General features: G+C 39.4%; 1 protein-coding gene across 2 annotated transcripts in view; it reads left to right on the forward strand.

Moving 5' to 3' along the window:
• Nucleotides 1–414: 414 nt before the first annotated feature.
• spdl1 (spindle apparatus coiled-coil protein 1) overlaps nucleotides 415–16664 on the forward strand; it is a 33006-nt gene continuing 16756 nt past the window's right edge. For both annotated transcript variants that reach the window (XM_048547667.2, XM_048547669.2), the window contains exons 1-5: nucleotides 415–527; nucleotides 11506–11688; nucleotides 12137–12313; nucleotides 13357–13551; nucleotides 15474–15623. In XM_048547667.2, the coding sequence (XP_048403624.1) occupies nucleotides 11515–11688; nucleotides 12137–12313; nucleotides 13357–13551; nucleotides 15474–15623 (696 nt within the window). In that variant the 5' untranslated portion in view covers nucleotides 415–527; nucleotides 11506–11514. The remainder of the gene's footprint in view (nucleotides 528–11505; nucleotides 11689–12136; nucleotides 12314–13356; nucleotides 13552–15473; nucleotides 15624–16664) is intronic.

Below are 16664 nucleotides of genomic sequence, written 5' to 3' on the forward strand. Positions count from 1 at the left end.
AGCCTTGGTATTTATCCTTCAATCAACATGCAACGGATAAGAGATAATGGGAACTGCAGATGCTGGAGAATTCCAAGATAATAAAATGTGAGGCTGGATGAACACAGCAGGCCAAGCAGCATCTCAACGGATAATTTGGTTTGTTGTTTGTGGGAGCTTGCTGCGCGCTAATTGGCTCCTCCTTTACTTCAGGGTTATTATACTTCCGAAGAACTTTATGGGCTGCGGCAATACGATTCGGGGCATAAATCAATCAACGAACTTCACATGTACGTATTTACTCGCCTCCAGCAGGGTACCATTGCCGGCGACTGACTATAGCTACTGCTGGGTGTTGGTGACGGCGGCGGTTGGGAGCTGGTGCGCAGCGATTGGCTGGCTGTGTGGGCGCGTGCCGAGTTCAAACTGCACTGAGGGGCGGGACGTTGGAGACGGAGTGGATGCGGAGCCGGCGTGTATGCGAAGGTTAGAAGGAGAGGAGCGGCGGGCTTTAAATTGCATCGAGAAACTAACACCTTTGGAGAAGGGTAAAAATCTTTTATTTTTTTTGCGGGGGGAGGAAGGAGGAAGTGGTCAATTTGTCCGACGTTCTTCGGTCAACTTTGAACAGCCAAAGAGCAGCTCATACGGTCGCTTGATGCCGCTTCTGTCGCTTTCAGCCCACGGACAGGGCCTTTTTACCGCCACGGGGCGGGTTGCCAGGGGAACCCACAGCCGATTGGGATTCACGGCCTGTCTCCGCGCGCATCGCTATCAGCTCCGAATAACCGGGTCAGCAAATCCCTCTTTCCCACACCCCTCCAACCGTTTAAGCCTTTGCCTGTAATCAGTGCATACAAGGCATCCGTTGTACGCTCATTTTCATCTTGTTCTTTATTATATTTATACTTTGGGAGGGGAAAAAAATCTTCTTTGGAAAGAAACTAATTGCAGGTATATAATTGCAGGTATATAGTTCTTGCGATTAATGTCTCCCAGCCAGTGACAATTTTGTTTTTGTGATGGGGAAACAATAACTTGTCAATTTGCATTAGCGAGGAATGGAGGCTGACAGAAGGAGACTCGCAGGTCACCGGAAAGCTACCATTAAATTGCAGTTGAAGTGGTATCAGATTAAACTGCGTTGCGGATTATGGGATGAACTGAGACAGGAGAAAATTAAGTGCATAAACTGTCTCATCAAGATTGCTACAGACTTAGCAGACAAATATCCATCAGGTCACCAATAACATGTAATCTTATTTGCTGCCCTGCGTGTTCGATATCACGTGTCGTGTCAGCGTATCTTTTTTAGAATTGCACGATTTGCTCATTCGGTGTCCTCTACTCCGCATTTGGAAATTCGATGTGTTCAGCTAAATTGATCAAACCTGTTAAAATTGGCCTTTTCGAAAAGGCAATTTTTTTCTTTTAAAGACTTCGGATTCCTATCACCAGCCGGTGTGAGGACACTTTTGTTTTGCTATTAATATTGGCAACAGTTGCTTCCGAGATAACAAAGTGTGGAGCTGGATGAACACAGGCCAAGCAGCATCTTAGGAGCAGGAAAGCTGACATTTTGGGCCCAGACCCTTCATCAGAAAAGGGGGTTGGGGAGAGGGCTCTAAAATAGGGAGTGAGGGGGAGGTGAATCGAAGGTGGAGAAGAGACAGGCAAGTTAAAGGGGCGGGATGGAGCCTGTAGAGGGGAGAGATTACGAGAGAGTTGCACTAGGGGAGAGAGATGCTTCCGTTTCTCCTTACCTTGGAGGACAAACCTGCTTACATCCTGAGACGACCACCACCACTGACCCATCCCAAACAACAAGTGTGACATAGTTTAGTGGTGGGGTCGATTTGTCACCAAAAAATAAAAGGGCTTGGATGTGAAAATGTGATACTGTACTGAGAAATCATTAAAGTTGTAAGGAAGTTCAATAATGGAACAAATGTACTGCTTTTTATTTTCTTTATTCATTCATTCATGGGATGAGGGTATCACTGGCTAAACAGCATTTATTGCCCATCCCAAGTTGCCCAGAGGGCAGTTAAGAGCCAACTGCATTGCTGTGGGTCTGGAATCACATGTAGCCCAGACCGGGTAAGGAAAGCAGTTTCCTTCCCGCAAAGACGTTAGTGAACCAGATGGGTTTTTCCAACAATCAACAATGGATTCATGGGCGTCATAGAACAGTACAGGCCCTTTGGTCCATGATGTTGTGCTGACCTTTTACCCTAAAGCTGAGGTCTATCTAACCTCCACCACTACCTTTATACTAGCATCCATATGTCTATCTAATAGCCATTTAAATGCTGTAATGAGACTGACTCAACTAGCATCTCTGGCAATGCATTCCAAGCCCCTACCACACTGAGTAAAGAACCTATCCTGGACATCTCCCCTATATCTACCTCTGCTGGCTGCCCACTCTATCTATACCTCTGATCATTTTGTACGCCTCTATCAAGACACCTCTCCTTCGTTTTTCTAAAGAGAAAAGCCCTAGTTCATGTCCGTTTCAGGCAACATCCTGGTAAGTCTCCTGTGCACCTTTTCCAATGCTTCCACATCTTTCCTGTAATGAGGCAACCAGAACTGGACACAGTACTCCAGATATGACCGAACAGGCTTTTGTATAGCTGGAGCATAACTTCACGGCTCTTGAACTCAATCCCTCTATTAATGAAAGCTAACACACCATATGCCTTCTTAACAACTCTATTCACCTGGGTGTCAGCTTTCAGGAAACTGTGGACATGAACCCTAAGAACCCTCTGCTCCTCCACACTGCGAAGAATCTTTCCGTTAACCCTGCATTCTGCTTTCAAGTTTGTCCTTCCAAAGTGAATCACCTCACACTTTTCAGGGTTAAACTCCATCTGCCACTTCACAGCCCAGAGCTCTGCATCCTATCAATATCCCTTTGTAACCTAGAACAGCCCTCTGCACTATCCACAACTCGACCCACCTTTGTATCGTCAGTGAACATACCAATCCACCCTTTCACTCCTACATCCAAATCATTTACAAAAATCACATATAGAAGAGGACCTAGAACAGATTCTTGTGGTACACCACTTGTAACTGAGTACAATGTTGAATATTTTCCATCCACTACTATCCTTTGGATTCAGAATTGGCTGAGCCATAGAAGACAATCTGCCACGTTTCCCTGTATCCCATGCCTCCTTACTTTCTGCATGAGCCTACCATGGGGAATCTTATCAAATGCCTTACTTAAATCCATGTGTACCATATCCACTGCTCTACCTTCATTCATGTGTTTGGTCGCCTCTTTTGAAGAATTCAATAAGATTTGTGAGACATGATCTACTCCTCACAAATCAAATTGTGCTTATCCAAGTGATCATAAACCCCATGTCTCAGAGCACTTTCCAATAATTTGCCCACCACTGAAGTAAAAGATGTTAGTGAGTCATTAACCTCTTAATTCCAGATGTTTATTAGATTCACATTCTACTATCTGCCATGGCAGGATTTGAACCCAGGCCTCCAGAACATTTTCCGGAGTTTCTGGATTAATGGCCCAGCAATATTACCACTAGGCCATTGCCTCCCCATATCTTAATGCGCAAAGCCTTTGGAATAAGGCACGATTTGGAGGTGCAAATGAAGGTAAATGAATACGTTATCATAGCCATTCGGCAAACATAGTTCCAAGGAGATCCAAACTGGGAAGTTCTCAATCAGGGATATTACTTCTTTCAGAGGGATAGGAGAATGGAAAGATATTGATAAGAAATGGAATGAGGACAGTTGAGAAATGTTGTGGGTTTGGATGATGTCAAGTTTATTTGGGCAAAGGTTAAAAAGTAGTAAGGGAAAAAAGACATTGGGGTCTGCAGTCCACTCCTCCAAACGATAAGATGTCTGTGGGAAAGGCTGTAATCAACAAATAGTAGGAGCATGTTAAAAAAAAATCTCTTTTTAATCTTCACGTTGATTGGATTAATAAATTTGAAAATGATAGCTACAACAAATTCAGAGTGCATCAAAACAAGGAAATGACAGAGGAGTTTAGCAGATATTTTACATCAGTCTTTTATGGTGGAGCAAAATTAAAAAATACGGGATAGAAGTTGTGTTAGACAAAATAATGGGGCTTAAGGCAGTTATGTCCCCTAGCCCTGACAGCTTCCATCCTAGGATCCCATAAGAGGTAGCTACAGAGATAGTGGATGCATTGTTGTAATTTTCCAAAAGCTCTTGGGTCATGGAGAAGTATCAGATGATTGGATGACTGCTAATCTGACTGCAGGCAGATGGGATTTGTTTAGAATGGCATTATGGTCAGCAAAGATATGGTGGGCCAAAGGATCTGTTTCTGTACTTTTCTATGTCCTATATGCTGATTAGCCTAATATCTGTTGGGAAAGTATAGGAAACAATTTTGAAAAAGTAATAGCAGGACATTTGGAAAATTATAGTCTAATCAAAACAGAGTCAGCATTGCTTCATGAAAGAGAATCATATCTGACAATTTTATTAGAATGGTTGAAACTTCTTCAAAATAGAAGGAGGGGAATCTGAAGAAGGATCCTGACCCAAAACATCAGTTTTCCTGTTCCTCTGGTGCTGCCTAGTCTGCTGTGTTTATCAGCTCCACACATTGTTATTTCTGACTCCAGCATCTGCAGTTCTTGCTATCTCAGTGGACTTCCAAAGGATATTTGACAAGGTACTTCACCAAAGGTCAAGTCTGAAGAGACCATGGTGTTGGAGGTGGCTTGTAACCAGATTTACAGATGACACTAAAATAGGGAGAAAGACAGTTTGCAAGGAGTGCACAGAGTTAACAGAGAGATATTGGGTGATTAAGTACATGGGCAAAATGTTAACAAATGGAGTATAATATGTGAAGTTGTTTGTTTTGGAGTAGTGAACAAAAGAACAGTATGATCTTTAAGTGGAGAAAAACTGAACAAATCTGCAACAGAAAGGAACTTGGGGATACTTGTGCATGAAACGCAAAATTAGCACACAGATGCAGGAAATAATCTTGAAGGCTCATGGCATGTTGGCTCTTATTTCAAGAGGATTCAAGTATAAGAATAGGAAAGTCTTACTGCAACTGCACAAATTGCTGGTGAGACTGCATCTGGAGTATTTTGAGCAAGTTGGTCCCCTTACTTAATGAAAGATGTATAATTTCATTGGAGTTAGTTGAGAGAAGGTTCATTTGGATGATCTCTGGTATGTAGGTATTACATTACAAGCAAAGACTAAACAGGTCGGGACTTTACTCCCTGGAGTTTAGAAGAATGTGAGGTAATCGCATTGAAATACATAAGATTTGTAAGGGATTTGACAGACTAATTGCAGTGAGGATTTTTTTCTCCTCATGAGAGAGTCAAGACCAGAGGGCATAGTCTCAGAATAAAAAAAAATGCCATTTTATGACTGAGTTGAGGAATTTCTTCTCTCGAAGGATTGAGAATCTTTGGAAGTCCTTGCCATAAGGAGTGTGGGGACAGACCTTGTATTCATTTAACGCTGAGATGAAGGATTTGTGATCAGTAGGAAAATCAAGTGTTATGGGGAAAAGACTGGAAAGTAGAGTTGAGAAATGTTGGATCAGCCATGATCCTATTGAATAGGCTTCAGCTTGAGACTGAATAGGTTAAACAGTCTATTCCATTTCTTATTTCTTATTGTCATATGGTCTGACAAATATCCCTGTACATCAGACAGCAGATATGACCAGAGTCCATGTGAATCACAGTCATTAAAGCTCTGTTCTTCCTTTGGCCCAACAATAGAGTCACTGACCTTCTGCCATCTCTTCAGTTCCTGATTCTTTCAACTGCTCAGAGCTACATACTGCGAGAGAAATGTATTTGGCCTGGCAGCACCTGTGGGAAGAGAAATAGTTAATGACTCGAGTCCAGTATGACTATTCTTACAGAGCTGGAGAACGTCTTCAGAAGTGGCTTCTGAGATTTGAGCTCCGAGCCCAACTTCGTTGAATAACTCTAGGACTTTCCTTGAGTTTAAGACCAACTGTCACCTGCACCAACCAACTCCCAGGACTGTCTGGACTTTGCTCACAGTCCTGTAGCTGCCTAAAATATAAAACAAAATTGGAACAGCATCTGCCCATTCTCCAGCTAACTACTCCTCTTCAGTTGCCAGTTACAGAGCGTACAGACATTCTTCACATAGAGAACATTTCAAACAAATAACTTTAAGGGGAAGTGCTGTACCACTCCATCTGACTGTACTTATAAACAAACTGATATTCAAACAGTAGAATTGACAAGGTGAAGTAAGAGTTTTCAGTATCGAGGCAGAATTTCACGTTAGAGTCCTTTGCTGACGAATTGCTTGGGGGCGGGAGGAGGAATGCTGTCATAATGGAGTCATGTTGGACAAATGAAGATGGCGTGGAGACCAATCATCTTGGCCCTCGACAATCACTGCATGGGTTCTTGATGTAGATATTTCTAATTGTCCTGTTCAGAGATGTTATTGCACACCTGTGGAGCAGATGGAACTTTGAACTCCGTTCTCCCTATAGGAACAGAGGGATGCTCCTACTGTGCTATAAGATCGATAAATTTCATGATAGGTATTTTTCATCAACCTGTTCAGGATGTTATGTTACATCACTGCAGCAAGTGGGACTTGAATGCAGTTCTCCTAGCTCAGAGTTAAAGACACTACCGCTGTGCTAGAAGAGCCCTAATATTTCCTCTGTGTACTGTCCTATGGTCAACTGTCTTCAGCTGCCTCAAGTGGTCTATCATAAGATCAGATGTGGGAATACTTGTTAATGATTGTATATCATTCAGCACAATTTGCAACACCTTGGATGCCGAAGCAGTCTATACCTTGTGCAGCAATACAAGAACGACATTCAGACTTGCATCAGTAACTGGCAAGAGATGTGTACCGTACAAGTGCCAAGCATTGAACGTCTTTAACGACAGGATGTAACCACCTTCCCATGATATTCAACAACATTACTGTTGCTGAATTCCCCCACTATCAAAGTCCTGGGAATTACCACTGGCAAGAAACTTCCCTAGACCAGACAAATAGATATTGTGGCTAAAAATGTTGATCAAAGCCTGAGAATTGTGTTGAGTAACTCTCCTAATTCCCTAAAGCCTGTCCACCATCTAAAAGCTCAAGTCAGGAGTTTGTTGAAATACTGCTCACTTGCTTGGATGAGAACATCTTCTACAACAGTCAAGCTCAACACCATCCCGGACAAAATATAAACCAAAAGAACTGTGGATGCTGTAAGTCGGGAACAAAAATGGAAGTTTCTGGTAAAGCTCAGAAAATGTTTCCTGAAGGGTCCAGGCCCGAAACGTCAGCTTTCGTGCTCCTTTGATGCTGTTTGGCCTGCTGTGTTTATCCAGCTCCACACCTTGTTATCTCAGATTCTCCAGCATCTGCAGTTCCTTCTATCTCTAAGTATCTGGTTAGACTGGCTGTGAGCAGTTCAGGGAACCACACCCTAAAAACTAAACGTTGTCCTGGAGGTAGTTTGGTTAAGGTTTAGTAGAATGTGAGTTGGACTTAAATGGCCTCCTGTTATGCCTGTACTCCCATGCAATCTAAATTCAGTCCTCCCTTCACTCTGGAGGACTTGGCTTGATGTTTTGGTCAGAGACTCTGCTAAGAGCGCAGCACATGAGTGCATTTGTTTTCCATTTTGGCTGATCACTTGGGATGTAAAGTTGCGCAAAATCCTTTAATGTGATGGCTGTTCAGTTTAAGTCTCCAATAAGGATGTAGTCCTTCTCAAACATTTGCAGTGAGTTATTAAAATTCATTTTCTCTTCCTGCAAGATAATCATCAAGCTTAGATTATGTATCTGCTTGGAGAGGCTATGCATGAGATATTTAATTTTTCCACGTGGCTCGAATTTTTATTTCAGAATAGATGATTGATGACCTCACATCTTTAGTTACAAAAGTGATTATTTTTCTTCTCGTAGCCATTTAAGTGATGGTTGAAGTTTTCCATCAGCAAATTGTTACGGAGCTGCCAATCATTCTTCACATGGAAATATATTAGTGAATAAACATCAAGTTAGGAGTCTCTAATGTTGTCTTAAATTTCTGTCGGGCTGTGTTTAATGCACAAGTGTAATTTTTGAATGATTACAAGAAGTTATTAACGATGGAGATTTTCAAGGCAAATAGGTTCGATATATTGCTGGGCTCAGAATTAAAATGCAGAAACTAACGTGAAGTTGTTAATCTGCCAATTTTAAGGAAGTATAATCTGCTTCCCCATGTTGAGAATTTGTTGTCAGCTGCATTGTGCATTAATTCTTATTGCATTTTGTTTTTAAATATCATTAAGAATTATAATTTTTAGAAAAACTGGAAATGGTGAGACTGTAGAATTCACTGTCTGAAGATAATTCATTGGAACAGCAATTTCTTCAGAAAGTAGGCGGTCTGAAGGTTGTGCAAATGGTTGCTGTGACAACAGCATGTCCTCGGTCCTGTATTTTATGTAAATACAAATGCAAGAGCACAGGTTGTTTTTTAAAACTGCACACACAAGAAGCTCTGTGTGTAATAGCATAGTACGCTACTGATGTTTAAATGCCAGTGAGGCTGTCTCCGGTGATCTCTGAAATTAATGTTTGCTTGAAATTCATGGTGATGCTATGCACGAAAAGTATAGAGTGAGGAAAATGAAACAGTTTGAGATTGGGTAATATGTAAATCCTGCATGTAGATATAATTGTGTTTAGAAATAGTAGCAATGAGAATATTTTGTACCCACATCATACAGGAGCCTCTGAAGTTCAGTGTTGTCATTCTCATTGCTGCAGTTCAAATTCTATACAGTCTGGAAACCAGACATTTTGGGTGGGCTATGGGCATTACTTATGTTGCTGAAAATGTTCTGTCATTCCAATTAATATAGCTTGAGTTTGGATAGTTCATGCAGCAGAGATGGAATTTCAGATATGCTTATTTTTCCGCTCGTGGGGTAGTTAGTTGTAGTCTGTGCACGTCGACCCTTTGTACAATTCAACTGAGTCAGGCATTGATACTGTCAAGAACATTCTTGAACAGCTAAGCACTTTGAAGCAGGCTGAGCAAAAGACTGCAGAACCATATTGAATAGGATTTTTTTTTTTCTTTTCATTTGTGGTCTTGTAGTGCACCCCTATTTGTTTGTCTGCCGAAGTTTAACTCTTTAACTGCTTACTCTCTTTCATCTTCTAAGTATACTTTCTTCTCTGGGTAGACAAGCAACACAGGCATAGTGCAGAAGTAGCTTTATAACTAATTATTGTTTGGTGTCTTGAGGCTCGTTACCTTTGGGATAACTGTTTGCATAACTTGGAGGAAACAAAGCTACTGGTGTACAAGAAATTTCAAATTAACTATGCCACCAAAATTATGAAAGTGAAATACTGCAAATGCTGGAAATCTGAAATAAACAGAGAATGGAGGAGAAACTTAGGTCTGGCAGCAACATTTTGAGTTTGATATGACTCTTGTCCAGAACTTGCATTTTACTAAACTCCTAAGTGTTAACTTTGCTTTCTCTCCGCAGATGCTGCCAGATCTGCTGAGATTAAATAGAATGCAGAGTATTCTATTTAATCATTCACATTCTGGCTTGAAAAGTAGCAATGACCAGGTTACATCTCTTTCCACTGAGAATGCACAATGGTATTGTTACTTCTCTGCAGGCCTACTATTTAATTATCATGGCAATTGGCCTATCCATTGGTTAGAGATGTAGTAACAGCTGTGAGGATTAAGTTCCTTTTATGCATTCTGGCTGCCACTCAAGTTTCCAGCTACTGCTTGTGGAATTTCCCAGCACAGTTTCAATGGCCACACCTCTCAGCATGTCGGTACGCCTTTGAGAGTTTCTCATGATGTGTATCGTTCATTATAGTATATAATCTGAATTCTTAAAGGCCTCCGTTCATCTTTCCCTGGATTACTTGAAGCATGGCACCCTCTTGAAAACATGCTCCTCTGTTACTCTTTATTAGCTCAGATATATAAGCGCTCGAGAAATGTAATGTTTGTGCATAAGTTCGTTATAATAAACATCGGGGGTTTTCAGCGCCATTTAATCTACACCAAATGTAATTTATGTTACAGAAGATAACTTGAGCATTTTCACATTAGGGAAAATACCTTGGTGGAGGCAAGCTCGTACCCCATTATGGGGGCTTCCCAGCCCAACTCCAGTGTGGGGTGAAGAGGATATTAAATTCACGCAACATGAGTGTTTTGTTATGTATAAATGAATGAGAGGTTGCAAATCATAATCTGATGTAGGGAGTAGAACAAATCTCCAACTTTTTAAAATTTAAACTAACTTTTGCCCTGTTTTCAAAATAGCAGTGTTTATGTTGAAATTTTACTTAGTCATGAATATCCTGTGAACAAAATGATTTGGATATGTTGCTGAAATTCAGTGCAAGCAGGCAAAAGAAAAACACATTGCTCAGATTGATTTAAATCTATTTGTACATCATATATTGCTCAATTTTGAAATAAATTAAATCAAGGACTTGGACCAAGAGATTTGTGTTCTGTACCTACTTTAATATCTTAACTTGCTTGGAGAAAAATAACACATGACACAAAACGCTGGAATGGCAGCACTAGTCACAAACCAAAAAAATGTTTAAAGTGAAATATTTGATGCTTGAAATAGCCAACTTAGACATGCACCTTTAGAACAAAATTTGAAAATTATGTGGCTGCAGCTTATTGACACATTTGTTTTCATCCTGCCTCCATTGTACAACTCTTATCTTAATGCTGACTTGGCTATCACCTTCCCTATGCTGCTGTGCAAATAGGTCAAGGGACACATGTTTTGCTGGCCTGAAAGATTCAGCAAATAAGCAGTGGCGTCAGCTAAATTGTACTTTGACAAATTTATGCTTGCACCGCACTGGGAATTTGCCACTTGTAGTCATTTCAGTATTTAAAACTACAGAACAAGGCTAAAAGTTATCCATGATTTCAAAGAACTCATAGAATGGTTATAGCCAAAAGGCCATTCTGTTTGTATGTACTAGCTTTCTACAAGGGCAACCCACCTTGCCCCACACCTGCATTTGTTTCGTAGGATGGAAATTTGTTCTTTTTAGATAACTGGCCATTTTTTGTTTTTGAAAGCCATCATTGATTCTGTCTCCATTACAGATTTGGGTAAATTCTAGATATTGACAGTTTTCTTTGTAAAAACATTTTCCTCATGTCATGGTTGTTTCCCTTGCCAATCAAAAAGCTTTAATCACATGATACTGGACGAAATTATATTCCTACATTTCTACACAAATAGGATATCTTGCATCCTATCGAAATACTTTTAAAATTCTTTTAGTAAGTGAAAACTTTATTGTGGCTATTCTACATTCTTATGCATTTAAGTTGTGGATGCAGGTTGCAGTTTAATATTATCCAAAAGTCCTTCTTCCCCGCTAACCACCTATCCATACAAATTCCATTACCAACAATGAAAGGCCAACTCACCTTGTTGTTACTTTGCAGCATCCCAAAATGACGACTGTTTCAGAGTTGGAAGAGGTAATTCAGCAGCTTCGGCAGCAGCTGCAGGAATCGGAAAGTGAGAGGATGAAGGCAGCTCAATATGGGCTAGAGCTACTGAAAAATGAAGCTGAACTCGATAACAAATTGACAGAAATAACAAATGAATTTGCTACTGTCCGAGAGGTAAGTGTATAGAAATTGCTTTACACAATAAACCACTAATTGAATGGGGACGTGATTCTTGAAATGCAACAATAGTATTGTGTAACTTAAGGCTTATTTCCATCAAGAAAGCATTTTCTCCTGGTTGCATATCCACAGCCTGATTTGGACCAATGCTACTTGAACAAATAACTGGAAAAGAAGAACATCATCTTATTGTTTTTGTCACCTATTTTCTCTGCCTTCTTCACTTACCTATCTTTGAATTGTATAATGTGAGATCGCTTTAAAATGTTCTTCTAACTGAATTTTGATAAATTATTTTTAAGAGGGGAAAATTAATGAAAGTCGTTAGTACGTATACCTCTGGAACATTGCATGGATCTGTTGTCAAAACATCAATTTGTTTTTATGGAATAATAAAACCATACGTCTTCTCATTTTAAATTTTCTTGTGATATTTAAACAGCACTTGGAGCAGGAAAAATATTCACTACAAAGAGAGGTGGAACTCAAGAATCGTATGTTGGACAGTATGAGTTCAGATATTGAGAGCATCAAACAGCAACATAAAACTCAGCTGAACCAACAACTGGAACAGCTGGACAGAGTTCATACTCGTGAAATTAATGAACTGAAGAGCAAGGTATGCCATAATTCTAACAAACATTGAAAAAGTTGACTCCAATGAAGAATTGTCAACCTGAAATTTTAATACACTCCATAGATAGCTGCCTGATCTGATTTGAGTTTTTCTCCATGTTTTTGTTCTGATTTACAGCATCTACAGTATTTGCTTTTGTAGTAGCTGGATTATTCCTTTTTATAGCAGCTGGATTATTCTTTTGACATGACTTTTCAGGCATCTTTTAGGACTTGTTAAAACAAAAGCATGGAACACAGTCTAATACTTGAGTGACTCTGAAACCCTTGCTTACGTCTTGGTTTCACAACTGGGTCTGCTGCAAAAGTAGTTGGCTACATAATATTGAAAAGGCAAGTTTCAATTTCTTAAATAAAGAGCATCTAAAACGTTACTAAAATTAAGTCCAGTTTTGGGAAGCTTGAGATCTTTCTAACATTTTCAGTCCTTTAATTCTTGAAATCAGATGTCTTTTATTTCAAATATTTATTTGTGAAATACACACAGGTCTATGTGACTCAGAGATGAAGAAGTTTTTCTAGGTTAAATATTGGAAGGTGCATATAACTTGCTCCAGTGGTAATAGGGCAGCGTGTAAATTAAGTAGCCTATTCAAATTTCACTAGTGGATCAAGGAAGGGGCTGGTCCACTATTTTAAGAATTTGGTTGGAACGCAGGGCCCTTGATAGGGCAGTAGTGCAGTAGATTAAGAGCAATCTCAGTTATGTCTCTTTAGGAGGTTAATATCATTTGAGATTCTTCCAATTATGACAGCTAGGAAGAAGAGATGTCTGAGAGTTATACAAAATAATCATGATTCCGGCTCCCTTGGTGGGGGAGGAAGTGGGGTATTTTATAATGAAATACTTTGAGCGACTAGGATACTTTGATTTTTTTAAATGAAGTTGCACTGTTCCATTTCCCATGATGGTAAAATGATAGTTTGCTTCCATTTCTTAATTTAAATTACCAGAACGATCCTTAAATAGGTTGCATAACACTCTTTTATCCACTTTCTCATCTATGTATCTTGGTTTATTACTAGTTGGAAAAGCTGAAATCTGAGATGGACGAAGCACAGCTCTGTGAGAAGCAGTTGAGACATAAACTGGATCGACAGAGTGAATTACTTAATGCAAAGAGTGAAGAATTGAGGAACTTATCTGAGCGTGCACAGGAAACAATGTCGTCTGAGGTGATGAGCCTTCAAATGGAGAACATTGAACTTGAAACTGCAAAGGTATAGATTTGGCATTTTCTTTCATTTTAAGTACTTTATTTTATTGTCATTTGTCTAGTTCACATGTTAACATTTTATGGTGGTCTTCCTAATTGTCATGGCAACCCAAAGCACTTCACCATAGATTGAACAGCGGATCATTCCTATTCTTGCCACATCTAATGTGCCTGACTGGCAGAAATTGTATCCATTTCTGTCAGTACAAATGGTGCATGATGATCTAAAATGTACATAATTGTAGACCAATCCTGTCTACAGCTGAAGAAAAACTTTTTCTACATCTTTATTTACAAGTAAAGAGTAAAAGTGGTCCGTTCAGTCCTTCGAGCCACCTGTGCCAAAAAAAAAACTCTTCTCTATTTAAATAGATGCCCACTAATTAAAAATTAGGGATCGCTAGCTTTAAATTTTCCTACAAGGGGAAACTTTCACAATTGTTTTATCAAGACCCTCAGGATCATCTTCATTTCGAAAAAGGCAACTCTTGCTTTCTAAATGTCAGATACAGCCTGCCTGTCCAACCTTTTCTTCATAAGACAACCAACTCCCCCTCAAAAATATCCAGGCATTCGTCTAGTAAACCTCCTCTGATTAGCTTCCAACTCATTGTATCATTTAAGGAAGGATGTACAGTACTCCAGAGATGATCTAAACAGTGTCCTGCATAACTGACGTATTACCTCCTTATTCAGTTCCCTATTTGGTTTCTTAATTACCTACTGTACCTGCATAATATTCTTCAGTTAATATACATGAATACCCAGCTCTCTCTTCATCATAGAGTCCTGATATCTCTCTCCATTTGCTGAAATGGACAACTTCTGTTTCCCACTTTGTATTTCATTGACGGCAACCATGCCTACTCACTTAACGTTCTGTCCACTCAAAAATTACCTTTGCATCATCAGCAAATTTGGAAATCATACCTTGCACCCCTTCATCAAAGTCATAAATTATGAAAAGCTGATGATGTACTAGCTCCAATCCCTTACTCCTTCTATTCACAAATGTATTCTTGCTCTGTATTTGGGAGTGTTAATACTTAATTTGAATTTGAGCAATAATAGGGAAGACTCTTCAAAGATTTCAAATTTTACAACACTTTTTTAAACTGATGTATAAATTTACAGTCATCAAGTTACCTTCTAAAAATGTACAGTTTTGCATAATATTCAAGGAAACCGAGATAATCCTATTTGGCAGTTCAGTCCAGGAATGTCCCAGCTTTTATCCCTGTTTGATAAGTTAGCTGTCTCAATCAGATAGTGATGGGGAGACTGCATTTTACTTTAGGACATTTACAAAGCCAGATTGGCATTTGTTATATGCAGAAAGTGTCCATCTGTGAATATCAGGTGGGATGTGATGGGGCTCAGTTGTGGGAAATGGCCTGCATCAGTATCAAATTTTGCATAGATTGAAGGCCTACTCGAATGATGTACTGGAAGCTTACCATAACAGATGTTGACTACTTTCTGGGTGGAGTTCAAAGAGGAGGGTAGAAAAAGACCAACAAAACAGAGGAGATTATTGTTTAGCATTACAATATTTTAAACTGCAAATGAGCACATCAAGTAATTTCCATCATTGTATTAAATTGAAACCATGTAGTTTGGAAGATTTATTTTCCCTCTAAAAGGTTTAATGTGTTATAGCTTTTTTTAATCTCCATGTTAAAGTTTGCATTTGACCTTCCAAATCTCTCAATTGTGCTACTGGCTGCTGTCTAACCCACCCTATGAGAAGCGCCATGATATGTGTTTAACATCCACTAACAAAAACAAAATTTAATACTATTCTTGATGCAGCCTGCATTTGAACCATTGTTAAACAGTGTTCTGCAATTTTTTTTGGCTCTAAATCACAGTTTAAATTACTATTGTAAAATTCTGACTTCTGACAATGCATTATCTCTCATTCAGGGGAAACTGCAAGAAGACCTTAATGAAATGATGTACCATCAGGAACAGTTGGAACTAGCTAATAATAAGCTTCAACGCCAGGTTGAACGACTTCAAGAGGAGAAGGAGGAACAAGAGAAAGAGACAGTATCATATTGCAATGCGTTGGAGGTGGCCACATTTATTTGCGTTTCCAAAAATGATTATACTTCTAGACCTGAAAGACATTTTGAGATTGGACTGATTCTAAAACTGGCTGTAGTCCAATCTCTGACACACTTAACACTGTGTGTAACCCAATTAAATTGCTGGTGTCTAATTAATGCAAAAGTTAAGCAGTCTGACCTGGAGTCTTTTTCATAGGCTCACTAATTCAGATTTGCATTTAAGGCACTGAATATGTCTCAGACAGCTGTTCTAAGCCATAAGTGTTTCATTTTATCAGCAAATGAATCATAATTTAAAGTATATATACAGAAGAGATGCTCATAACGAAGCATGGAATGTAAGAGGGGATCTCAATCTAGTTTCAAGTTGCAGTGAGTTCTTGTGTGCAACCCCAATGGTTTATTACGTACTATTTGAATCTGATAGCTGTTCACGATAATATATTTGCTAGATCTGACCTGGCAACTGGAGTTATAGTCTATCTCACTGAATTCTACGCTACTTTGTGGGGTGGCATGGAATTTGATCTTTGTTGCTGGCCATTTGCCGTTTAGACAGTTTTAGTATGGGTAGATGAAAATAGTGTAATTGCATTTGTCTTTGTAGGAGACTTTGCATAGCTCCATCCTTTCTTGCGCTCTCTATCAATTCTAAATTGTTATTGTTCCTTCTGAGCCAATCGAGCAGATTCTTCAATGTCCAAGGTGTGTTATATTAACAAATAGTAAAGAACTTAATCTATAGGAAAAATATTATACGCACTTTTCATGGTTGAAATGTTATGAAATCTGTGCTTTTGTTCAAGGCCCCTTTGGTTTCCTTCGTAATGTGGAAGGAGGGTTTTGAATGTGTCTTGGATTGTCTTGGATTACATGTGAACGGGTGCTTGTTGGTATTTTTTTAATAGCACACGTGTTTTTAATTTACCTTTAAATCTAGCAACTAAATTTAAAATGCATAATACTGGAGGGGATAAGAACAGCTTGTTTTCAGTGGACAAGAACGTGTTCCTTTTTTTTCTACAAAGTGACTAACAACAACAAC

Source organism: Stegostoma tigrinum, chromosome 11, assembly GCF_030684315.1.
Source record: "Stegostoma tigrinum isolate sSteTig4 chromosome 11, sSteTig4.hap1, whole genome shotgun sequence".
NCBI classification, from domain to species: domain Eukaryota; kingdom Metazoa; phylum Chordata; class Chondrichthyes; order Orectolobiformes; family Stegostomatidae; genus Stegostoma; species Stegostoma tigrinum.